Source organism: Cannabis sativa, chromosome 9, assembly GCF_029168945.1.
Source record: "Cannabis sativa cultivar Pink pepper isolate KNU-18-1 chromosome 9, ASM2916894v1, whole genome shotgun sequence".
NCBI classification, from domain to species: domain Eukaryota; kingdom Viridiplantae; phylum Streptophyta; class Magnoliopsida; order Rosales; family Cannabaceae; genus Cannabis; species Cannabis sativa.
The window spans coordinates 53,230,459-53,257,063 of NC_083609.1; the positions used below are offsets into that span (position 1 = coordinate 53,230,459).

The following is a 26,605-nucleotide window of genomic DNA, read 5'->3' on the forward strand; positions in this document are numbered from 1 at the left end:
ATACAAGAAAATACATATAGTTTAGCTTAGAATAAAAAATTCTTTAAACTATATTTTTCATAAATTAATTTCAAAATAAATGAAATTAATTATGTTGCTAATCAATTTTATTAGGTTAAACTAGTTTAATTAACCTAGTACAGTTATTCAAATCAGGCAAATGGGCCTTCACAATTGGGGTGGTTCATGTGAGGGGTGCTGGGTTCAGTATGTCGTACCCACTACTATGGCTCCCAACTCTCACATAAGGCCCAAAAGAGAGGAATTTAACCTTAATAAGAACTACTGTTATTAATTGAATAGGCCCAAAAACTAAATGGGCCTAAATAAAATCTATCAATGACTATGACATTTTATTTAGCAACAACAACCTATATGCATCTATAATGAAATTAAACACATAGGCTCACACATGCACACTTTGGATGGGTCCTATCATGTTGCTAGGTCATACACAGATGAAAGAAGATTGTAAATATACCTGTTATAAATTATTAACTTGACCAAGGGAGCCATCTGATCAATAGATCTGGCAAAAGGTAACCATGGCTACTTGCAATAAAAAAATAATAGGTTTTGAAAACTTACACACAAGCTAAAACACATACTCCTGCAACAAGGTTAGCTGGATAGTTGGATGTAGGATTTATTTAATTTTAAATTAAATTATTAATTTCGAAATAATTAATTAAATAAAAAATAATTTTTGAAAATTTAAAAAAAAATTGAAAAATTCGAAATTAAAAAAAATTAAATTTAAAATAAAAGCTACAATTTTGAAAAATTAGGTTTCAACCAACCTAAATATCATTTCAAAATTTGCTAACTACTTTTAAAATTTAAATGTTATTTTATAAATAAAAATTAAATAAAAAAATTAAAAAAGATAAATGAATATCTTTTTCAGATTTTAAATGTAATTTAAATAAATAAAATAACGAAATTTAAAAGTTAGCAAAATATCTTACATCTTTTTTAAAATTACATGATTATAATTATCTTATTTTAAATTTAAATAAGGTCAAATTATTTTTTTAAAAAAATTAATTTAAAATATTTAAAATCTGACCTTAAATTTAAAAATAAGATAAGATATAATCAAATTTAAAAATAAGATAGATTATTAAGCAAAAAAGATAGATATTAACTATTTTCAAATTCAAATTACACTAATATCTTGAATTAAATTTAAAAAATATTAAATTAATTCATAATGATAATTAGAATTGAATTAGAAATAGTAATAGTATAAATATAGAACTACACAAAAAATCGGAAGTTAATTCCATGAAAAAGCATGAAAAATCGAAGAAAAACGAAAAAATTGTGAGCTGTACGGACAGTTTTCGCGATCGCAGGAAAATTTCAGCCCAACTCCGTTTTTTTTTTGTCGAATCTTCAAAAAATCATAACTGATTCAAATTAAATCGAAATTGAGTTCTGTAAAAAAGTAACTTGCTTAATTTTTTCCATACTATCCAATAAAAATAATTCCAGAAACAGATATTCAATTATTTTTAACGAAAATTCACAAACACCAATCAATCATCAAATAACACTCAATACAACATGATACCATCCAAAAATAAACAAACAATCGTTTTAAAGTCCAAATTTCTTGCAAGTAAATCAATTATCATGGCTCTGATACCAGTTGTTAGAATTTATTTACCAGGATCCAATAAAAATAATTCCAAAAACAGATATTCAATTATTTTTAACGAAAATTCACAAACACCAATCAATCATCAAATAACACTCAATACAACATGATACCATCCAAAAATAAACAAACAATCGTTTTAAAGTCCAAATTTCTTGCAAGTAAATCAATTATCATGGCTCTGATACCAGTTGTTAGAATTTATTTACCAGGATCTTAGATCTACTCACAAGTATGTTGATTAACACCCTAAATATGAACTTTCTAAAACGATGAAATAAACACATATAAAGTTTAGGAAACCTTACATTGGGTGCAGCGAAATAATATGACTCCTTCCGTTCAGATATCTAGCCCTTGATTCCTTTCTATAGCAGAGCATTATAAATATCTGAACCTGGATCTCTTTCTCTGAATCTTTGATGCTGAAACCTCCTTCTTGCTGAAAGTCTTTCTTCACAATCTTCCTCACTATGATTGAGGTATCACTTGCTGTGTGTGGGCACTACTCATACACTAAGATTTTTGAAATTGAAGGAAGAAGAAAGAGAAAGTGGGTTTGGCCAAAGATAGGGAGAGAGAGAGGCTCAGGTTTTTCTCTGAAGGAAAAATAGAAAATTTAAGTGTAATTTCCTGAAGCCTTCACTATCTATTTATAGCATTCCACTAGGGTTAGGTTTGAATTATTTGACATTAAAATAATGAAAATATCAGTTTAAAAATTTAAACCAAGTGGCTGGCCATGTACAGCAATGGGCCTTACTTGGATTTTGCAGTTTTCTCAATTCTGCATCTGATTTTCTCAAAAACGCCAATTTTCAAATTCAACTATTTAAATGCCAATTCTAACTATTTAATAACTATAAATAATTATTAAATAATATTGTCATTTATCATATTTATTAATTGAACCATACAAAGTATCATAATTAACAAATATGCCCCTATAAACTCTTTCTTTACAATTTCGCCCTTACTTAGTGAAAATTCACAAATAGACATAATCTAATTTGAGAATTATAATTAATTAATCAAAACCAATTATATGAGTCTTACAAGCAATATTATCTCAACTAGTGCGGGGACCATGGGTCTATATAACCGAGCTTCCAATAAGTAGATCAAGAATTTATTACTAAAATTTACTAACTTATTAATTCTTCGTTGAATCCACACATAGAACTTAGAATTGCACTCTCAGTATAATAGAATGCTCTATATGTTCCACCATATAGACGCATCATCAGTTATCCATTGTTATAATCCTAATGTGATCACTGATCCTCTATATGAATGATCTACACTGTAAAGGGATTAAATTACCGTTACACCCTACAATGTATTTATTCCTTAAAACACTTGACCCCGTATAAATAATATTTCAGCTTATGTGAAATGAGATCTCCACCATTTATTTTCGTTTGGTCAAGCTCGAAGGAGATCATCCTTTACTTACTATTCGCCATATAGAAGCTATAGATTCCATGTTTATGATAGCGCTCCCACTCAATTGCACTACCGTGTTCCCAAAATGTACGTATCACCCTGACCTAAAAGTAGGCTTAACTAACAAATCAAAGAACATGAATAGCCTCTCAAGATTGAGCCTAATCATATCAGGATTAAGATCATTTGATCTAGGATCAACTAGGCGATATTGACTTGAATAGATATTACGGTAAGTTTAATAAATCTAAGTCAAAGTTCAATATCGGTCCCTTCCGATGCATACTCCATGCATCCAACCTGAGCTTTACTTTAACCAATGCTCTGGAAAGAACATAGCATTTCTCCAAATGCAAGTAAACTCTTGTTGTAGATTATCATATCAGTAAAACTCTATGTCTGATAAATCTAGGAAACTTTATTCACATAGTCATGTTTACTTTCCAATGTGTTGACGGCACAATAAACAGGATCAAGTATGTGAAAAGGGTTTCAGATGAATTCATACATTATGTACATATAATCATGAAATAAATCATGTGAACCATGCAACATTAAATGTTATTTCTGATCTATATTAATAAGTAAATCTGATTATATTGAAATGAGTTTTATTTAGGGCATAAAACCCAACAGTAATTTCATATACACTTCTTCATGAAGGTCACCATGTAGAAATGCGTTATTGATATCTAGTTGGTGAACATTCCAGTTATTCATAGCTGCAAGTGCTAATAAGATCTTGTGTGTATTGAATTTTACCACAGGAGCATATGTTTGAAGGTAATCAATGCCTTGTTTTTGGGTTGAACCCTTTGGCTACAAGACGAGCTTTGAATCGTACAACCTCACCTTGTTCATTATACTTGACTTTGTATACCCATTTGCATCCAATGGCTTTATGGCTAGGAGGTAATTTTGTGACAGTCTAAGTATGATTTTTTTTTTTTCGAGAGCCTGAGTTTCATTATCCATAGGGAGTAGCCAATGTTTGAATTGGGAAGCTTCACTATAGGATGTAGGCTCGATGTGGGAGTATGCTGCTAAAACAACCGCTCGAAAGTGAGGGCTAAGTTTGGCATAGGAGATGAATGTTGGAAATATATTTTACCAGGAACTTAGATATACTCACAAGTATGTTGATTTAACAACCTAATATTGAACTTCTAAAACGATGAACTAAACACATAAAAGTTAAGAATAACTTACAGTGATGGCAGCGGAATTAAGTGTCTCCTTCCACTCAGATCTCTAACTCTTGATTCCTGTCTGTAGCAGAGTATAATCAAGATCTGAGCCCGAAAGTTCTTCAGTTGGATGTGATCCTTCACAGTCTTCCAAACTATGATGAGGTACTGAGTGATGTGTGTGGGCACTTCTCTCTCACTAGGAATTTTGAAATTCTCTCTTGTTTTTCTCTCTTGATTTCGTGTGATACAATATGCATAGCATAAAGCTTGTTTCAAGAGAAGAGAGGGGCGGCTATAAATAGGAAAAGGGAAGAGCACAACTTTCCAAATAAACAGTTTCCTCTTTTACTGTGTAATTGAATAACTGCCTTATTTAGTGTGATCCACCACTTTCCTACTTTTGCTAGGCTTTGATTAGCAATTACATGGCAATTTAAATTGAAAATAATAATTGGGAAACAAGCAAAGGGTGGCCGGCCATGGTGTGTATGGGCCTCACCGGAATTTTGCAGTTTCCTCAATTTTATTTCTATTTCTCCAAAAATGCCATTTTTCCAATTCTAATCTTTTAAATGCCAAAACTAATTATTTAATAACTAAAATAGATTATTAAATAATATTGCCATTTAAAATAATTATTAATTAGACATGCAAAGTCTCTTAATTAATAATTAAACCTAGAAACCCTTTTATTTACAATTTCATCCTTAAACTGTGAGAATTCACAAATTAGACATAGTCTAACTTTTAGAATTATAATTGATTAATCATAAATCAATTATAGAGTCTTACAAACAGTATAGTCTCAACTAGAATGGGGACCATGGATCTATATGTTGAGCTTCCAATAAGTTGAACTGATTTACCAAGTAAATCCCTAACTTATTAATTCCTCGTTGAATCCACTCTTAGAACTTGGAATTGCACTCTCAGACTTATATAAAGCATATCATATGTTTCACGATATCAATATGCTATCTCATTTAACCATTGTTATAATCTTAATGTGATTTAGAGATCCTCTATATAGATGATTTACATCGAGATGGGACCAATTTACCGTTTACACCCCTCAATGTATTTTGCCCCTTTGAACACTTAGTTACCTGTAAATGATGTTTTAGTGATCTAATATATAGTCACTGAAACAAGAGCTCATCCATTTACTTCTATTTAACTAAGCTCAAAGGGAATCATCACTTTACTTCTATACACCAGTAGAAGCTATAGATTTCTATATTTATGTTCAGCACTCCCACTCAGTTATGCTATCATGTTCCCAAAATATATGTATCACCCTGATTCAAAAGTAGGCTTAACTAATAAATCAAAGAACATGAATAACACTCCTGAGATTGAGCCTAAGCATATCAGGATTTAGATTCTCTTAATCTAAGATCAACTTCTGACATTGACTTGGAAAGATACAACGGTAAGTTTACAATATCTTTGACCAAGTTCAATATCGGTCCAGTCCAATGCATACTCCATACATTCGAAACTAGTATACTTTACCAATGTTCTGGAAAGAACATAACACTTACTCCAAGTGTAAGTATACTTCATCGCTAATGATCACATCAGTGTAAATCTAAAACACTGATGAACAGGGACCAAATCTTTTGAATCATATAATCACAATCACATTCCACTGTACTGACAATACTGTAATTGTGAATAACTATATGTTCTGGATTTAACTGATTTTGTGCATATATCAAGTATATATATTAAACCATAAACATGTAACATACATGTAATCATAATTCACTTCAAAATTCTAAATTGATAACTAATCAGATTGTAATGGGTTTTATTTAGGGCACAAAACCCAACAATGAACTCCTCAATGGTGTAAGCAGTGGAATGAGTATGTCAAACATAATCCTTGAGATGGGATAGTTTGTGTATCAGGCGGCCAGCTTTAGATTTTTGTGCTGCGGCTGGGTGTGTAATATCTGGTGTGATGCCAGAATTGTTACCAGTAATGGGTGAAGGACTTGGTGTGGGAGTGACACCAGTGGCTTCAATATTTGAAGGAATGGTGGAGGTTGTTTTAGTGATTGTAGGACCAACACTAGTTGAATTGTTGTCGACGAGTTTGTCAGGTGTGGGAACAACACCAGTGGTTGCTGATGTTGTGTGGGTGTTAACATCAGCAGTGGAGTTATGGTCAAAGAATGTTGCTGGTGTGGGAAGGACACCAGTATTTTGATGTTGTGTAGTAGCTGCTGGTGTGGGAACAACACCAGTAGTTTTTATAATAGTTTATAGTGTGGGAAGAACACCAGTATTTTTATTTTGTGTAGTATTTTCTGGTGTAGGAACAACACCAACAGAACCGGCTGCATCAGCTTTGGGCGTTACAGTGAGAGAATCAGCAGGAAGTGCTGAGTGTGGACTCGATGTAGTGGTAATGAGTTGTTGTGTTTCCAGTGTGTTGGTAGTGGGATTGGTTCGATTAATGGAAGTGTTAGCAGGTATGCAATGTGGTTGGAAGAACACATCAATTTCATTGTTGGAACCTTGCCCAAAAAAGGGAAACACATTTTCATGGAAAATGACATCTCTTGAATGGTAAATTTGTTTTGTTTGGATGTCAAGAAGGGTGTAAGCCTTCATTCCATGGGCGTAGCCAATGAACACGGATGCACGACTTCTTGGGGAGAATTTATGCCTAGTGGAGGTAAGAGTGGAAGCATATGCTAGGCATCCAAAAACCCGAAGATGATCATAATTGGGGGGTTTAGAGTGAAGTTTTTTCGTATGAGTACTGCCATGAAGTAGAGCAGAAGGAGTTTTGTTCATTAAGTATGTTGCAGTAGCAATGAGATATCCCCAATAAGCAAGGGGAAAATGAGATTGCAAACACAAAGCACATGCAATGTTGAGTGTGTGTTGATGTTTGCGTTCAACAATAGAGTTTTGTTGTGGACGTTCTACACAAGAGTGGTAATGAATTATACCCTTAGAGGCATAAAAGGCGGACATTGCAAGTTCTATAGCATTATCAGATCGAATTGCTTTAATTGGGGTATTGTATTGTGTGCAAATCATGTTATAAAACATGGGGAAGATAGTTTGTGCTTCAGCTTTAGTTTTAAGCATAAAAGTCCAAGTGAACCGAGATGCATCATCAACGATTGTGAGAAAATACCTATAGCCTTCTATGCTAGTTACATGAAATGGACCCCAAATGTCCAAATGGATTAGATCAAAGGCACTTTCAGCAAAATTATGGTTTGATAAAAATGGTAATTTCCTTTGTTTTGCAAGATGACAAATGTGGCAAAATTGATCTGCTGGAATGGAAAAACCAGAGTTAATTCTTTTATTGAATGTATTGGAAATGTACATTGAAGGGTGACCAAGGCGTGAATGCCATTAATCTACATTATTGTGAAAAGAAAGACAACAACTAGGCTGAATTATGGGACTTCGCTCTTGTTGAATTGCATAGAGTTTCCCAAGCCGTTTAGTTGTCCCAATCATCATGCTCGGAGAAGGAGCCTGTATAGAGCAAGAATCATTAGAAAAGAAAACCTTATTAAGGCTGTTATCAATGAAGGCAGCAAGAGAACCAAGATTGATAGTGAAAATTGGAACATATAGCACATTGTGAAGAGTAATGTGCTAGTTTAACCGAACTGTTCCTATTCCTTTTACAGGAATGTTTGCACCAGTAGGAAGGACTACATATTTGGGAAAAACACTACTGAAAAAAAGTGTGAAGACAATTTCTTGTAGCACACATGTGATGTGTTGCCCCACTATCAATAATCCAAGTAAAAGTATGGGAAAAAGGAGAGTTACCAGCCATGTTAGAGGCAGCAGGAGGGTTGTTGATGTCCTCACGAGATGTAGCTTGGTTCAGCTGTTGGCTGAGAAGAGATATAAGGTATTGACATTGAGTAGTCAAGTCCGAATTGGTTGTTGAAGAGGGAATCACATCTGTGGTGGTGCTGGTGTGATTTGCAACAGGTTTTGTTTTGTATTGCTTCTTTTTATTGCCATAACCGGGAGGAAAGCCATGTAAAAAATATCATTTATCCACATAGTGACCCGGTTTGCCATAATTGGTGCACGAAGGTCTTGGCTTCTTGGATTTGGGAGATCGATTGTTCGAAGAAGCACAGGCAGAGGCAGCAAGTGAAGTAGTGGAAGAACCAAGAGTGCGTTGCCTCTCTTCTTGAACAATCATTGCAAACACCCTAGAGAGGTTGGGGATGGGTTCATTGAGAAGAATTTGAGCCCGAACAGATGCATAGGACTCGTTTAAACCAGTAAGGAACTGAAGCACCTGGTTTTGATTGTAATATTCCAAGAAAACTTTCATGGCACCACAAGTGCAAGTAGTGTTAGGTTGGAATTCTTTTAGCTCATCCCAAATGGTTTTGAGCTTGGTGAAATAAGAGGTGACGGATTGATCACCTTGTTGAAGATGTGTTAATTGGGTTTGAAGCTGAAAGATTCGAGGGCCATTTCCCTTATTGAATCTTTCTTGCAAATCATGCCACATGTCGGTAGCAAGATCAAAGTACATAATGCTTTGTGCTATCTCAGACAAAACAGAATTGACAAGCTAAGACATGACCATGTTATTGCATCGAATCCAAGAAAAGAGGAGAATGTTACCAGTGGCTGGGCGAGGAAGAGAACCGTCAATGAAGGCAGATTTGTTCTTTGCTGTAAGAGCCATCATAATGCCTCGTTTCTAAGATTGATAATTGGCGCCATTGAGCACGGTGGAAACTAAAACCAGACCAGGATGATCTGCTGTGCTGAGGAAGAAGGGGCTGGAAACATCCTCGTGAGCCTATCGATCGGCTAAGGACCGTCGAGCCTGAACTGGGACATCAGCAACAGGGGCAGGGGAGAAATTTGCTGGTTCGATGTGTTCTTGATCAATCTTGGTACGAGTTCTTGGGTTGGCATTTTGTCGAGCAGCAACTGAAGTATCCACCATTGGTGGTGCGGAAGTTGTGTCTAGATTAGACTCCGTTTGATGATTCTCAGAAGCGGGCGGGGGAATGCCGTCCTGAGAACGGGTGGTGGGTCTAGCCATGGAAATGGAAGCTTGAATTTCTGATGATACCATATGAGTGGAAAACAGATGAAAGTGAAGAAGACAAACAGAGAAAATACTCTGTATTGAACTCTTTTATTATTCTTGAACTGAATTAATACAATTTATAGGAGAGGGACTCTTTATATAGAGAGCTGAGTTAGTTAGGAATAACTAACTCAGCTGAAATATAACAGTAAGAGTCAAGAATTAGTTAACCGAATTAGGTAACAGAGGATGAAGGAGGGTAATCTCGTAATACAGTGCGTAAATGCGCTGGTAAAACTTTGATCTTTTTACCAGCGCAATTTGCAAAATGCGCTGGTAAAAGTAACAGCGCAGTTCGCTAAAAGTTATATTTTTTATAGTGTTTGATTCGTCTGTTGCGTATCTATTATTAGTGCAATTGAATTTTTTAACATAAATTTTCTATTTTTTTTTTTAAAAAAAATTATAGCCAAATACATTTTTATTTATGTTTAAATTTATTTATTATTGCCATGGTTATGATTGTGCCGCGTATGACAACTAAATCCAATATATGAAAACTTTACGAGAAAGCTAGAGTGTAGAGACCATAATAAACTTACTACAATTGATAATAATAATAATGTGACTTTAATATTTGACAAACTTTATTTATTGACCTAGCTATATAGGGTTATATATAAACATTACAACCACATTGCCATTCATTTACTAGACATTATTATCTACTTTAATTTTTGAGACATGCAAGTTGCAACAGTTTTCCTTGACTTTTCATCTTATTATTTGCACATACTACAATGAAGATAAAAACCAATAAATTGTTTTTTTTTTTTAATGTAATTATTACCAAGTATTAATATTGCTATTAATTTATATAAACTAATTATTAAAATTTTCTTAAATAATTATATATGCTACATGAGTTATATACAATAAACAAGTATTTAATTTGCTTGGCCTTAATTACCATCTCAAATGAAATGCTAAAATTTTCAAGTGATGCCAAGGACCACACCAACACCAATATGAAACCAGTGATAAATAAGGACCACAACATTATGAGTATTTAAAAGGCTATAAGTTTGATTTGGAGGGCTTCAAAGGAAATTAATAATAATAATAATAATAATAATAATAATAATAATAATAATAATAATAATAATAAATAGACCTCCAATGACTTCTTACGTATTCAATGAACGCTGCACACATATATAGACATAATAATAATATAATAGGAATAGGAAGGTTTAATGGTGCAACCTTTTATATTTTGACATTTTAGGATAATTAATTTTTAGTTTGTTTTTTTTTTTTTATGATGATGTATTTTGTAGTTATTCAAAATATTTTGTAAAATTATAATAATTTTATAATAATTTATAATATTTAAATTATTTATTTTAAACGTGTGTAATTAACTGTTTAAATCTTATTTTCGACAGGTTAATTTTACATAATATCTTAAATATATACAATATACACAATTAAAAAAAATTAATAAATAAAAATGTCTGGAGATGCACCATCAAAATTTTCACAATAATAATTAAGTATATTATTTAGGTTAATTAGAATTTTTACATCTAAATTTTAATATGTACTAAATCATGCTTCCTGAACTTTTCTAGCCGTGAAAAATTCTCCCTGAACTATTGAGATTGTTAGATTTAAGGACTTTTGTCTATTCTCATTTAATTTTACTATTTAAGTGATTGTTTATATACTAAATCATGCTTCTCAGACTTTGATATATACCAAATCATGCCCCTCGAACTTTAACATGTACTAAATCATGCTCCCTGAACTTTCATCCATATTAAATTTTTTGACTAAAATCGGACAAAAATTCTTAAATTTAACAATCTCAATAGCTCATAAAGTATTTTTAACGATCTTAAAAATTTAGGAAGCATAGTTTGGTACATGTTAAAGTTCGGGAAAAAAATTCTAATTAGTGTATTATTTGTTTAAAGTAGAATAATAAGAAAAGAAACATATTGGGGGAGAGGGAGTTAGTTAGCCTGATTTGTTTGAACCGTGGATTCACATAGTTGACTTTATTAGGCTCTCTAGATTTTCATCATCATATAATTATTTCTAGTCAAAATTATTCAACCAAAACCAACCACTCAGTTATTTACCAAAAATGTCAATAGAGAACAAAACCATTTTGTACATATTTGAAAAGAATAATCTGAAAACCCAATTCAGATTCACCCCAAAATTCAACCCAAAAAAGAAAAAAAAACTATCAAGTTGCACTCTCATTGCTTTTCATTTTTCATTGTCTTAACTCTTTCTTGGTTTTGGGTTTATTTTAATTTATTTGAAGACTTATACTTGAATTGGAGACAATTAAAATTTGTTACAGGAAAGGAATTATTACTTAAAGAAGAAGAATGGGACATGAATTTTGGGTGTGTGGCACAAGGACAGAGCTACATACTCCTTTTCTTTTAAAAAAAATTGTAATGATAATTTGTATAAATATATATTAAAAAATTTACTTAATGCCCCTCTTAATTTTTATATTGCACATTGGCTCTTCTCACAATATTTGTATAAGTTTCAATAATGTTGCATTATATTCTTTTAAACGATTTGTGAATATAGTTGTTTACGCTTTAACGAGTGATTATACTTAATTAGGTGATATAAATCTTTTGCCTATTTAATTAGGTGATTATACTTAATGAAGTTGACATTTATTTTAAAATAGAAATAATAAACTATATTTTACTTACATTTTTTTTAGTCACAAGATAGATGCATTTTTTTTTTAAAAAAAAAATATAACAAACATGCATAGTCTTATTTAATTTTGAATATCACAATAAAGTTACATAGTTTTGTTTTTCTCTAATTAATAAAGTTACTTAATTTTTCCATTTAAAAAGATATCATAAAAAAACTAGTTACCATAAAGTTTCATATCCACATTAAAAAACAAAAGACAATGGAAAGTTTCACTAATAAGAACCCCTTCCACTTAGGTTTATTTTTTAATACAAAGTTGGCCATTGCTACTTTACATTAGTCAATTTTTTTAATTGAAGAACCAATAATATAACAACATCAATATTTAAAGCAATTTATTATTAAATTTAATAATTGAGATGCCAAACAGAGCTTTTAATTAAAATAATTCTAAGGCCACATTTTCAATCTATTTCTCTCAGATAATGTAGCTTTAATTTGATAATGGTGCAATATTTACACTCATTTATTATTTATTCTCCACCCCATTACATTAAAATGGATATTTAATATAATATTCTTTTTTTAAAGAAAAAATTATTAATTAAATAATAAAATAAGAACAAAAAATAAAATTAAAAGCTACATTGGGTTAAATTTGGGACACTAAATTTGGGTCAAAAACTCTAATTTGAGAATGATTGTTATTAAAATTTATATAAAAAATAATAATAATTGAAGCACACTTAAATTACACACACTTTTTACATACACTACTATATAATTAATCTCAGCTACATAATTAAAAATAATATAATTTCTAATTAAATATCAAGCATTAATTAAAAATTACAACAATCTCATGGTAGAAAAATTTAACACCTTATTATAACACAAAATTAAACACATTTAATGAAAGAATATTTATTTATTTATTTATTTATTTTAAGAAAATATAATTAATGATGACATAAAATATGGAAAATCTCAGAGTTTGCGACAGTAATTTCCTATATATTGAGTGACGTAAAAGGTGTTTATAAAACTAAAACTAACAAACAAAAATATATTTTGAAAATGGGAAACAAAAATCAAGACTTTATAATTAATAGCAACTTAGAAAATAAGCAAAAATAAATAAATAAATAAAGTAAATATATATAAATATAAATAAATTCATATGAAAAAGAGCATTTCAATGTGTGTTGATCCAAAATCTGAGGGGATCTATAATATTATAATCCATTCCTCTAAACAAGACAAACCACTTCAGTCAGGTTCAGATGAAGACAGTCCACACTAAAAACCTTTCTTTATTTTTATTTAATTATTTCATTTTTTTCTCCAGCAAAATAATATTAAAAAAAATCATTTAATTTTTCTTGAAAGTCACAAGATATGAACTTCTTAATATATAAAAAGATAAAAAAGAATTAAGTATAATAAACAAGGCATACTATTATAAAATAACATGTAATGTGTCTAAAGAACAAGCCATACTATTTAGTTATTTATCAAAATTTAAGTGGTAACTAAAGATAAAAAAAACTGTAATTTTTTCTTTTGAAAAATGATAAAAATGTGTATTTATTTATTTTAATCTTTTAGGAAATTTTGATCCATAAATTATGCCAAAATTATGTTTTTTGGACCTAGTGTAATAGATAGGCATTAGGTACAATATCATATTATATTGATTCATAAATTATGTTCTAGCTTATTCTAGCTAATACGATTAAATTCAAAATTACTATTTGTTTTTAAATTATTATAAGCTTATTCTTCATAGACTTTTACTAGAGAAGTTGAAAACTTTGTGGAAAATATGGAACTTGTTGAATGTTAATACTTAATAGACTAATAATAGGAAATTAGTAGCAAGTTCGAAAAAAAAATTCCAATTATTTATTTTCATAAACTATAGTTATTGTGATTTTTTTTATAAGAATATAAAAATTGAAAAGTGGTGCAGATATAAAATTCAGCTATAATAGTTTCCAAAAAAAAAAAAAACCATAATAAATAAGATAAATATTATTTTAAATTCAGTATTTTGTAAAAAATTACTAATTAACTTTTTATTTTTTTAAATGATAATTCACTTTGTATTTTTAAAATAATATAAAATAGAGCTTAAAATTAATTTTTGTAATTTATTTTAATATACTCATCTATTTATAGCACGGACATATATAAAAAATGTAACAAGCCATATTATAACACCTTCAAGCTAAGATATTATTAAATTTTAATTTTATAAAAATTAAGATTTTAAAACATAAGATTTAAATTGTACTATTTTAAAAAAATAAGATTTTTTAACAAAATAAAACCTTATTTGACTTATGGTCCTGTTTGATTTAGCTTCTATGAGCTCTTATTTAGCTTTTAAATTAAAAAAATTGTTTTACGGGTATTTAGATAAAAAATATAATTTGAAAATTATTTTGGAAGAAGCTAGAATTTGTAGCTTCTCCAATTTTTTTTTGAAAAGCCATTTTAAAAATTAAAATAATTTATATCATTCATAATTTACTAACAAAAAATCTTTTTTAATGATACACAAACACTTTAAATTAATAAAAGATTTTTATATAATAATTATCTAAATGGTAAAAAATAAGTCAAAACTTATACTTCTAGCTATAAGAAAAAGTAGAAACAAGCTTAGCCAAACATGATCTTAGGTTTTATAAGTTCTTTTTTAACTTTTAAAATTAAAAAATTAACTCTTGAGAAGCTATTTTAAAAATTAAAATAATTTACATATTTCTTAATTTGCCCATAATTTTTGTGGGATAATTTAAAAAAAAAATACAAAAATACGGTCGGTATGAAATTTTTAATATTTTTACGGTTTTTTAGATTTTATTATCATAAAATACGGTATTTTAGTATATTTTTATTGTATATTTTTGTTGTTTTATTGTTAATTTTTTATTATTTGTATAATATTTTGATGTTATTTTTTGATTACTTTTATCTTATATTTTTGTATTTTTATAGAATACCATAAAAATATTAAAAAAAAACTTTAAATATAAAAGGATAAAATTTTATAAAAATTAATATTTTATATAATTATTTCTTTTAAATAATAACAAAACACATTCAAAAATACTTTTCATTAAAAAAATATATTCATATAATAGTTATTTATTCAACAATAAAAATAAAACAAAATTTATACTTATTTTATATTTCTAGTTCTTACTATAAACAAACATTAAAACTTAACGAAATCACTTTTGAAAAAGATAAATTCCAAAATAACATTTACCATAAATAAAATAAAATTAGAAAGAAAGAAAAGAGGAAACTCCGTGTACGTGTCGCCACCCATCCTTTGACTTTTTTATTTTTAAATCCTCTCTCTCATGTATCACAGATACTTTACCAAAAATCTCTGTTCACCGCTTATCTCCGGTCATCACGTGACACTTTTACCGGTCACTCTTTTAACTCACTTCTTCTCTTTCACCTGTTATAACCGGTAACCAAAAATCACTAGTAATAACTCCTCCTTCTTCTTCTTCTTCTTCTTCTTTCTCTCTCTTAAGTTTAACTTTACTTCTCTTTCTCTCTCTTCTGGAAGCAAGAACCGCTTCCTTCCTTTCTTCTTTTCCTTCGTTTCATACCCACAAAACTGTCTCAAACCGTGTTGAAGTCAAATGTCACCATTTCTCTAATCTCTCTTTCTCTTTGGTGGGTTTCTCTTTCTCTCTCTCTAGAGCTATCTCTATCCGCCATTTCCCTATCTGAAAGGTTCGTCTTTTTCTTTTTCTCTCTCTTTTTCGTGCTTCTACTGTCATATTCTTATTCTTTCTTCTATTGTTCACATAAAACAAAACTTCATCATTTTGATTTTTCTTCCATTTTTATACATATATTTATTACTTTGCCTTATACATGTTTTGTTTTGGCTTTGGTTCTTATTCTTCTGCAGAATGTTGGACTCTACTTGATTAAAGACTTGTTTTTTTTCTGCTTCTCTATCTTCTGGATGTGTTTCTCTCAAATGGGCGTTAAAGATTTCTGGGTGATTCTCCTTGTTACTGGGTTTTTTTGCTTCAGAGCTTTGGCTCAGAGCTCTGATCAGAACCTCAAATGTGACCCAAATGATTTGAAAGCTTTACAAGATTTCATGGCGGGTTTGCAAACTAAGATTGATGGGTGGGACGCCAACAACTCTTCTAATTCCAATTGCTGTAAATGGGCAGGTGTCAAATGTAATTCTTCATCTTCTCTGGGATTTAAGGATGATTCTGATACGGGTAGAGTGGTAAAGCTAGAGCTTATGAGCATGAGACTAACGGGTAAACTTTCTCCATCTTTGGGCTCTTTGGATCAGCTCAGAACTCTCAACCTTTCTCACAACTTTCTCAAAAGTCCAATTCCATTTTCACTCTTCAATTTGTCAAATTTGGAGTTTATGGACTTAAGCTTTAATGACTTATATGATCCTGTTCCTGATATTTTCCATTTACCTTCAATCCAACTCCTTGACTTGTCGCAAAACTATTTGAATGGTTCTTTTCCTTCTGGTATCTGTAATGGTTCATCTTCACTCCGGATATTGAAGATGGCAGCCAACTACTTCACTGGTGCTCTTCCAGCAGGACTTGGAGACTGTCTTTCCTTGGAGCATGTTTGTGTTGGGATGAATAGACTCACCAATGTATCTGAAGGTATCTTTCGGCTCCCAAAGCTTTCTGATTTGATTCTTCAAGATAACAAGTTTTCTGGGCCTTTAAGCAAAGGAATTGGTAACCTCTCTAACCTTGTTAGATTGGACATATGCTCAAGTGGGTTTTCAGGAAGGATTCCAGATGTTTTCCATAAGTTAAAGAAACTTCAGTTCTTTCTAGCTCATTCTAATAGATTCACTGGTGTTATACCCCCTTCCTTGTCAAATTCCCCTAGTCTTACTTTGTTGAATGTGAGAAACAATACCTTGAGTGGTCTGTTGAAACTTAATTGTTCAGCTATGGTTAGTTTGGCTTCTCTTGATGTAGGCACTAATCAGTTTACTGGCCATGTACCAGATAATCTCCCTTCTTGCCAACACCTGAATAATATAAACCTTGCCCGAAACAACTTTACTGGTGAAATACCAGATAGCTTCAAGAATTTTCAGAGTCTCTCATACTTCTCTCTTTCAAATTCTAGCAATACTAACCTCTCCTCTGCTCTTAGAATCTTTCAGCAGTGTAAGAACCTTACCACTTTGGTGTTAAGCTTGAATTTTCGCGGTGAGGAGTTGCCTTCAGACCCTACAATGCATTTTGAGAAGCTTAAGATTCTTGTTATTGCCAATTGTAGACTCACAGGTTCAGTTCCACAATGGTTGAGTGCAAGCAAACAGTTGCAGTTGTTGGATTTGTCATGGAATCACTTGGTTGGATCGATACCTTCGTGGTTAGGGGGATTTCAAGCCCTCTTTTACTTGGACTTATCAAACAACACATTAACTGGGGAGATCCCTAAAAGCCTCACTGATTTACAAAGTCTCATTGGTAAGGATATCTCATTGGAGGAACCTTCCCCAGATTTCCCATTTTTCATGAAGAGGAATATTAGTGCAAGGGGATTGCAGTACAATCAAGTTTGGAGTTTTCCGCCAACCTTGGACCTCAGCTCCAACAATCTTTCCGGACCAATCTGGCCAGAGTTTGGGCAACTGAGAAAGCTACATGTCTTGGAGTTAAGATTCAACAATCTAACTGGGTCAATCCCAAGCAGCCTGGAGGGGATGAGCAGCTTAGAGACTTTGGATTTGTCTCACAACAGGCTTTCAGGCCAAATACCAAGTTCTTTGGTAAAACTCAGCTTTCTGTCTAAGTTCAATGTTGCAAACAATCAGTTACATGGGCCAATCCCTACAGGGGGTCAGTTTCCAACCTTTCCAAATTCGAGCTTTGAAGGAAATAATCTTTGTGGTGACCATGCTAAACCTTGTTCACTAAATGGGGGTCTTTCTCATCAATCATCTGGTAGAACTGGTAAAAAAAGAGGTGTTGTTGTTGGAATTACTATTGGCATTGTACTTGGGATGGCCTTAATTCTTTCTCTTATGTTCATATTTGTGTTGCGAAAGCATCGCCCTGGAGGGATTGATCCTGAGAAAGAGGATGATAGCACAAATGATAAGGGGTTGGAAGAATTGGGGTCAAGATTGGTGATCCTGTTCCAGCAGAATAAGGAGAACAGTAAAGAACTATCTTTTGACGACCTTCTGAAATCTACCAACAATTTCGACCAAGCTAATATTATCGGGTGTGGGGGTTTTGGTTTAGTCTACAGAGCGACCCTGCCTGATGGTAAGAAGGTAGCAATAAAGCGACTCTCTGGTGACTGTGGACAGATGGATAGAGAATTTCGCGCTGAAGTGGAAACCCTCTCAAGAGCTCAGCATCCTAATCTTGTCCTTCTTCAAGGGTATTGTATGTACAAGAGTGACAGGCTCCTAATATATTCCTACATGGAAAATAGTAGCTTGGATTATTGGTTGCACGAAAGGGTTGATGGCCCTGCTTTTCTCAAATGGGACGCGAGACTTCAAATTGCTCGAGGGTCTGCAAGAGGGCTCGCTTACTTGCACCAATCCTGCGAACCCCATATCCTTCATCGAGATATAAAGTCGAGTAACATTCTTTTAGATGAGAAATTTGAGGCTCATTTAGCTGATTTTGGTCTTGCAAGGCTCATTCTTCCTTATGACACTCATGTGACAACTGATCTTGTTGGGACATTAGGCTACATACCTCCCGAGTACGGCCAAGCATCTGTTGCTACTTACAAAGGGGATGTGTATAGTTTTGGTGTTGTTCTTTTGGAGCTTCTAACTGGGAAGAGACCTATGGACATGTGTAAGCCAAAAGGGTGCCGAGATTTGATCTCTTGGGTGTTTCAGATGAAGAAAGAAAAGAAGGAAAGCGAGGTGTTCGATCCATTCATTTGGGACAAGGACCATAATAAGGAATTGTTACAAGTCTTTGAGATTGCCTGTCTATGCTTAAGCGAGTTTCCTAAAGTTAGACCTTCAACTCAACAGCTGGTTTCCTGGCTCGACAGCATCGGTACAAACATATAGCTTCATCATCAAGTAAGTGAGCGATTTCTGGTTGTACAGCTAGAGATATCACTTTCAATACTCATTTAACTGAAAATAAGTTGGCACCTTTTTGTACTTATAAATCTTAAGGTCCTGGTGTAAATATTCACCTCATAACTGGGTTCTTAAGCTTGGTTTTCATCCAAAGATGTATTAGAGAAAAAGTATGAAAAAAAAATTAAGTAACATAACTTGTTATGTTCAACATTGTAAGTCTTTACATCCGAATTCAAATTTTGAAGAGAAGTCTTGGCTCTCAAACGTTTGTAAAAATAAATTTTTTTGATGTTTTTTTTGGGGGGTTGGTTTGTACTTTGTAGTGATGATACATAAAGAAAATCATTATTTCATATAATATCTTTGTTTTAACTTTGGTAATTTATTGTCTCTAACTTTATAGGTTGATAATGATATGATATGATATGTCTATATACATAAATTAATCTGTTCAATGTTGAAAGTTGAAATTAAATGTTGAATATAAAGTTCCAACTAAAAGAAGAACAAAGTAGAGTTCAATCACGAGAGTGGACTATAAAGCTGATTTTTTCATCTTCAGAAAATATCTTTGATATATAAAAAACTCCGTTAAAGAATACCCAGAAAAGAAATAATGAAAATAAATTAATCAGTTTTGTTAAGCTTGAATATCTTCACGTGTCTATAAAAAAGATTAGTTAAAGATTTCTTGTTTTTTTTCACCATTTTAGTCAAAGGAGCTGGCTGAGTTTTGTTTACTGGTTTCCTTAATAAATTTTGTTTTAATATTAGTCCTTTTCAAGCTGACTTTTTATTCATGAATATTGTTGCACCTAAGTCCTAATAGAATAGGGACAATGACCTTATTAGTTAATTATATCATTTAATTAGGAAAAAAGAATTTGTTAGGTATACACTATGAAAGGTATTGACTTTAGGTTTTGTCATATGTGATCCTCATTTGAGGGAGATGATTTTGCTTTTTGGTTCATTTTTTCAAAACCCATCACATAGTTGAAAGAAATTCATTGGATCTAGAACCATGCAATGCATGTGACTCTACTTGGTTTAAACTTATCTCAAAGGACTAAACTTTATGTTTATCTACTTTCTTCAACCACAAGTTAGTCATGTTTAGTTTTGTTGAAGATAATATTGGCCCAAAGGGTATAATGAATCTTCTTTTATCTCTCTCTTTGTTTTTTTTTGACCCAAAAGAGAAGAGAATCTAATGTTTTCTTTTTTTGTCTTTACATCTATTACATGGCCAAAGGGCTAATTTGATAATTTTCTTTTATTTTTGTATTTATATGTAAAAAACTAAACAAAATAGGTAAAAGTCATATTTTCAAAACCTAACCATGAGTGGTTTATCAACTTAATATTTACACTATCATGTTTGATCATCATGATTTTTGGCTTGGAGTTGGAGTAGGGGTAGATAAAGAAGAATATGATGATGTTAATAGTGGGGGTGGGCGTCTAGGACCAACACTAGTGAATGGTAAGGCCTAAATATTGAGATTTTGACATAAAGGTATTGTGAGGTGAAGTAATATAGTCTAAATAAAAGATTCAAAGTAGAATCAATATGCAAGTGAACCAACCAACCAAATTGACCTAACTAGTAGTACTACTAGCAATAGTTGTTGTACTAATACTAGTACCATTAACGATTTATAATTGTATACATAGGTGCTAGGGTTAATTCAACATATTATTTTAACATCTTTCATAATTTTTTAATTATTGAATTAAATATATTATTAAATAATTATTTAATTAAAAAATAATAATAAAATAAAAAATTTAACTGAATTCTATTAATTATAATATGATATTTATATTTGATTTGAATTATAAATTTGAATCAAATTAATTATTAACGATTGAATAATCGCATTGATATCTATCAATAGTTGATATGCAATTTAAAACCTTTATGATCTAAAAAAACTTTAGGTGAATTTGTAACTTTTCATCACATAGAAGGAAGAAGAATCGTTAAATAGTATTAACGATTGCATAATCGCATTGATTGAAATCTTATCCATAATTTCACATCCATTGTTAAATACTTTACATGCTTATTTTAATTTTCAAATTTGTTTCATTGTTTACTATGAATTTTATTATCACCAAATAGAAATATAGGTCCAATTTAGTTAGTATTCTATTACAATTCTCTTGGGTTCGATTTCACCTGTGTGAGTACTGAGTACTACTTGTTTGACATGTGCACTTGCGTAGCTTAAATATTTCGCAACCATTATCTTTGTGGGTCATATTGTCACTAAAGATAGAATTATGATAGAATCGGGAAAGATTTAATTGGTTAGGGATTAGTCAAAAAAGAAGACAGTTACAGAAGTTAAGAGCTTCATTGGTTTAGCCGGGTATCATCGTCGTTTCGTGGAAGGGTTTTCCAAGATTGCCACACCCTTAAGAGAATTAACCAAGAAGAATCAGCGGTTTGTGTGGACCGATAAGTGTAAAATTAGTTTCCAAGAATTGCAAATCTAATGTTAGCTTTACCTTGAGATCAAAAAAATTGTAGTTTATTGTGATACCCTAACCTGGACAAAATTGATTTCGGGAAGGGGAGTAGTGTTATGAAAGCCCAACAACCAGGCCCAATATCATTTGACCCAAAAGTTATACAAGAGAAATTGAAGAAATATTAGGAGACTTCGTCTCGTGAAGAAGCTAAAGTAAATGATGGAGTTGAAAAGAAGATCGCCAAAGAAGAGGGAAAGAGCCAAACCACAATGGCTCAAAGATTTCATTATGCAGCTAGCTCATTCGGGGTCTAGCCTTTTTTTTTTTTTTTTAATAACTAAATTCTGTTAATCCTGTTTGGCTTTTATCATTTGAGTATAAATAATTTCCTCTAAAAAAACTTTGGTTTTTGTTGAATGAAATAGCAAATTGATTGGTTTGGGGACTAGCCTTGTCTCAAAGAAGGCTTTTACCTATCATGTCCAAATCTTGCATTGAAGGTAATTGATGGCATTGGCATAATAGAGCTCAAGTGTAGAACCTCTACATTTGGGAAACAGAAAAGTAATTTTGGAAGTGATCCCATTAGAAAGTTGTGGGAAATATTGAGCTGATCCAAACTGCCTAATGATTAAGAGACCATACCCTCATGTTTTCATCTCTTCAAGCTCTATCTTTTACATAGTGTCATTCCATTAAATAATTTGTAGAATTCAAGTTGTCACTTCCATAATTGATTCTTGCAACAGTAGAACATAAATGGTAAGTTTACAATGATTAAATCAACTGTATTATTGAGCCAACCAACTATATTATACAAATTATTTAGAAAAAAAAATAAAAACAAATTATCTCTTGAGGCGACGAACGATGAAGAAGACATAAAATATAGTGAGATAGAATGCTGCGAGTGCATAATTTTCAGGAGCACTGAAAGACAAAGCACCATTTTTAGTCTCCATAAATAGACTACTCAGCTCTTTCTTCTCGTACAACAATGCCTTTGTACCCGTGATAAAGGCAATCACAAAAGAAGAAATGGAAAGAGAGATGAATGACATTGTGACCATAGTAGGATACTTAAATTTCCTTTGGAAAATCATGGAAAGCATTGCAAACATGAAGTGGATTAACAAAGAGCCCGCGGAAAACCCGAAAGCCAAAGAATCCACTGCCATGAAGTCTTTGAAAGTTTCAAGGCCTTTTGTAGTTTTGTATGGTGCAGCGAAAGGCATGGTTATGGCTGCTTGAAATGTGATACCTGCTATAAGTGTGGACACCACCAAGTTCATGTTTTGCATGTGTTGTACATCTTGACCATTATTATTATTATCTTCTTTAATATTTGGTCCACCAGATTGGGCCCTCATTTGTATTTGGGTACTATCTCGAGTTGTTTCTTTCTCAGTAGTACTGCTTTTCATCATCCCAAATCCAGTGTCTTGCAAACTTAAAAGAGGGTCTTTATTCTTCGCCAACCACAATTTTAATCCAACCATAAACTGCTAAAAAGTAAAGAGAAGATAGTAAGGATGTCACTTTTAGACATCATTATTGTTTTATCTTTGCATATTTTGTTATTTATGCAATAACTAAACAAGTGAATTGAGTCCATTTAAGTAGAGGACATACCGTTGCAATAGAACCCGCAGGTGTTGTTGATTTGAGAAGAATCTCAAACGCAGTCATTCCCATCTTATTGCTCATTCCCTTGTTGCTCATTTTATTACTCACCAAACGTTTCATAATTTCATAGTGACCATGAATAGCAGCAACATGTAGAGCTGTATTTCCCTCATTGTCTTGCTCATTTATAAGGTAAGTGAAACCTCTCTCATTCATTAAAGTACGTACCACAGAATGACAATTGTGTTCAGCAGCAATATGAAGTGCAGTTCGATCTTTATTGTCCAAAATCTCACCAATATCTGAACATTCTTTCATCAATTCCTTGATCACTTCAATGTGTCCTTTCCTTGCCGAGATGTGAAGAGCTGTCATGCCTTGTTTATCTTTGATATAAGCAACTGATCTTTTAGCTTTCAAGAATAGTTTAACCATGGTTGAATGTCCCATGTTTGCAGCATAGTGAAGAGGAGTCCATCCTAACTCATCTTCTGCTTTTTCTAAAATCTGGGATCCACATCTCTCTAACACCTTCTTAACAAATTCTAATAATTAAGAAAGTAGGGACTGAATTAATGCTGATGAAAAGTTAGTTTGGGTAAAATCAGATCATGGGAATACAAATATAATCTAGTACAACTCACTATCAAAATCCTTGGCCCTGGTAACATTTCTCAAAAGCAGCCTTGCATCAACTATTATAACATGTATATAAATGTGTCAGTATTAGAAACACACAGACAAAGAGGTAGAGCAAAGAACACTAAGTTGATTATATCTTTAATCAAATGAGACACTCAAGAAATTAGATACGTACATGATGGGCAGGAACGAATGACAGCAGCATGCATCACAGTCATGCCATTTCCTCCTAACACAGAGCAATCGGCAAAAGTAGTGTCCAAAATGATGGAAGCAATGTCATAAAATCGTCTCTCTACGGCAAGAAACAGAGGAGATTCCCCTGCCTTGTTCACCAAAGATGTCAATGTTGGATCTTCTTGAATCAACCGCTTAGCAATCTCAAACCGACCATTGATCACAGCTTCATGAAGTGCTGTGTTTCCCTTCACATAATTCACCTTCCTCAGCAGATATCTATAGTCACTGTGGCCTTCTGCGGCGGCTAATACCTTGGCGTGATTTATCAAAACCACCGCGAAACTCTCATGTCCTAATCTGGCAGCCATATGTAGAGGCGTGTCGCCTTTATTGTTTGGTTGAAAGGCAAGCAAGGAATGCGAGAGTAGCAATGTGTTTACAGATGTTGCTCGTGGATTAGCTGCACATTTTATGGCAACGTGGAAGACGTTGTTTCCTTGGCCAAAAGTTTTGGCAAGAGGATCCAAATCTCCGACGTCTAATGGCGTCAATTGTACTTCTCTATCAAATAGCCAACCAAAGTGTAAATTATGAGTAAGAAAAGACTTTAGCATGTCTACTATTCTGGCCATTATTGTTAGTTAACAGACCAGAATCAGAAGCAACAATGAACAATTTGAGTTGATTGTTGTCTAAATTCAATCTCTTTTAGTGTCTTAATCATTTCATTTGTCTTTCTATGTCTTGCACTCACATTTTGAATTGAACTAGATAAATTAGAATAATATATAAGAAAAGGAGCCACAACCCAATAATTTATTAAAGAAAGCATATATAACCACGTGGTCTTACTTACATGACCATTATTAATTTACAGATTAATTTCAACCAGTCTAGGCCTCCAGCCTGATATGTATATTAGTATTTTTTTTTTTGAACCAGTTATCTTTAGGGAAATTTACACCCATTACTGTTTTTTCCCAATTTCTTTCATTTATACTATTACACCCTCAACTTAACTTTTATACTGTTTTTTTTTTTTTTTTGCAGTATACTTTGCAAACTTTACCTAAAATATATATATATATATTATAATCTTAAAAAACGTGTGCAGTGTGGGTTTTATCTTTTAATTTTCTTTTAATTAAAATTATATTATATTTTAAAGGTATAAAAGTGAGATGTGACTTGTGTTGTCACTTTAGTGACATATATATTTTTTTTTTATTATTTTTTTAATTGAAATTGATGATAAAAATATGTCACCTAAAATATTTCAAACTCATTTCTTTCACTTTAATCTCACTTCTCTATTATTCTTTCTTACTATTCATCATCTTCTTCATTTTTTTCACTCTCTACTTCCTCAAGTTCTCTCTATTTCTCTCCATCAACATATAACTTTTTTATTTTTTTTTCATGTTCAGTTCTTCTTCTTCATCTTCTTTTCTTTTCTTCTTCTTTTTTTTTTTTTTTTTTTTTTTTTTTTTTTTTAATTTTTTGAAGTTCTTAGTTACGTTTTTTTTGAAAATATAAGAGTTAGTGTGGGTTTTTTTTGTTCTAATTTTCCAGATCTTTCTTGCAAATATAGTGCATTTAGTATTGAGGATGTGCACAACATAGTTAATTTTTGATCATTTTTTTCTTTTATTGTTTTATTTGTTTTAGTATTGTTTTACTGTTGTTTTTCATGATTTTTATTTTTTTTCATGTTCAGTTCTTCTTCTTCATCTTCTTTTCTTTTCTTCTTCATTTTTTTTTTATTTTTTGAAGTTCTTAGTTACGTTTTTTTTTGAAAATATAAGAGTTAGTGTGGTTTTTTTTTTGTTCTAATTTTCCAGAACTTTCTTGCAAATATAGTGCATTTAGTATTGAGGATGTGCACAACATAGTTAATTTTTGATCATTTTTTTTATTGTTTTATTTATTTTAGTATTGTTTTAGTATTGTTTTACTGTTGTTTTTCATGATTTATTTATTTGATGCCGATTTCACTGCCCTTGCTCCATCTCGCTGGAATTAATAGGTATTTTCTGGGTGTTCTCGTGTTGTTGTGATGGTTCTGTATGTGAGTGTGGAAGATGGAGGCTATAAATACATTTCTTCTTCGTTCTCTTTGGCTATTTTTGTGGTTTTTTTCTTTTGGTTCTCCTATAAATATATTTGACGAGCTCACTCACAAGAGAGTTTTGAGGTGTGTGTTTCTTTTATATTTTTCTAAGTAGTTATATTTGCTTCATTTGTTTTTGTGTTGTTTCAGTGTTGTTTTAGTAGTTTTTTTTATTATAATTTTCTAGGAATAGACTTGCAAATATAGTTGATTTTGCATCTGGTGTTGAGGTTGTGCAGCAGATTGTTTGTTTTTTTTAATCATTTTTTTCTTTTGTTTTGTTTGATTGTTTTAGTGTTGTTTTACCGTTGTTTTGCCATGATTATTTATTGACGTCAATTTTACTGCTTTTTTCAATCTTGTCGGAATTAATGGTTATTTTCCGGTTGTCTTGGTGTTG

At 31.7% G+C, this 26,605-nt stretch overlaps 2 protein-coding genes across 3 annotated transcripts; one reads left to right on the forward strand and one right to left on the reverse strand.

Moving 5' to 3' along the window:
• Nucleotides 1-15,587: 15,587 nt before the first annotated feature.
• Nucleotides 15,588-19,524, forward strand: LOC115722300 (phytosulfokine receptor 1). The gene is made up of 2 exons (XM_030651473.2): nt 15,588-15,820; nt 16,002-19,524. The coding sequence occupies exon 2, from the start codon at nt 16,059-16,061 to the stop codon at nt 19,146-19,148; it is 3,090 nt and encodes a 1,029-aa protein (XP_030507333.2). The 5' UTR covers nt 15,588-15,820; nt 16,002-16,058; the 3' UTR covers nt 19,149-19,524.
• Nucleotides 19,525-22,365: 2,841 nt separating this feature from the next.
• On the reverse strand, nt 22,366-24,859 carry LOC115722884 (uncharacterized). 2 transcript variants are annotated; one of them, XM_030652236.2, is made up of 4 exons: nt 24,091-24,859; nt 23,918-23,968; nt 23,280-23,818; nt 22,366-23,149 (listed from the first exon to the last, which is right to left on the reverse strand). In XM_030652236.2, the coding sequence occupies exons 1-4, from the start codon at nt 24,725-24,727 to the stop codon at nt 22,496-22,498; spliced, it is 1,881 nt and encodes a 626-aa protein (XP_030508096.2). In that variant the 5' UTR covers nt 24,728-24,859; the 3' UTR covers nt 22,366-22,495. The 2 variants fall into 2 exon arrangements, with proteins under 2 accessions (XP_030508096.2, XP_060960140.1); XM_061104157.1 differs by having other exon boundaries at nt 22,366-23,152.
• Nucleotides 24,860-26,605: the final 1,746 nt, after the last annotated feature.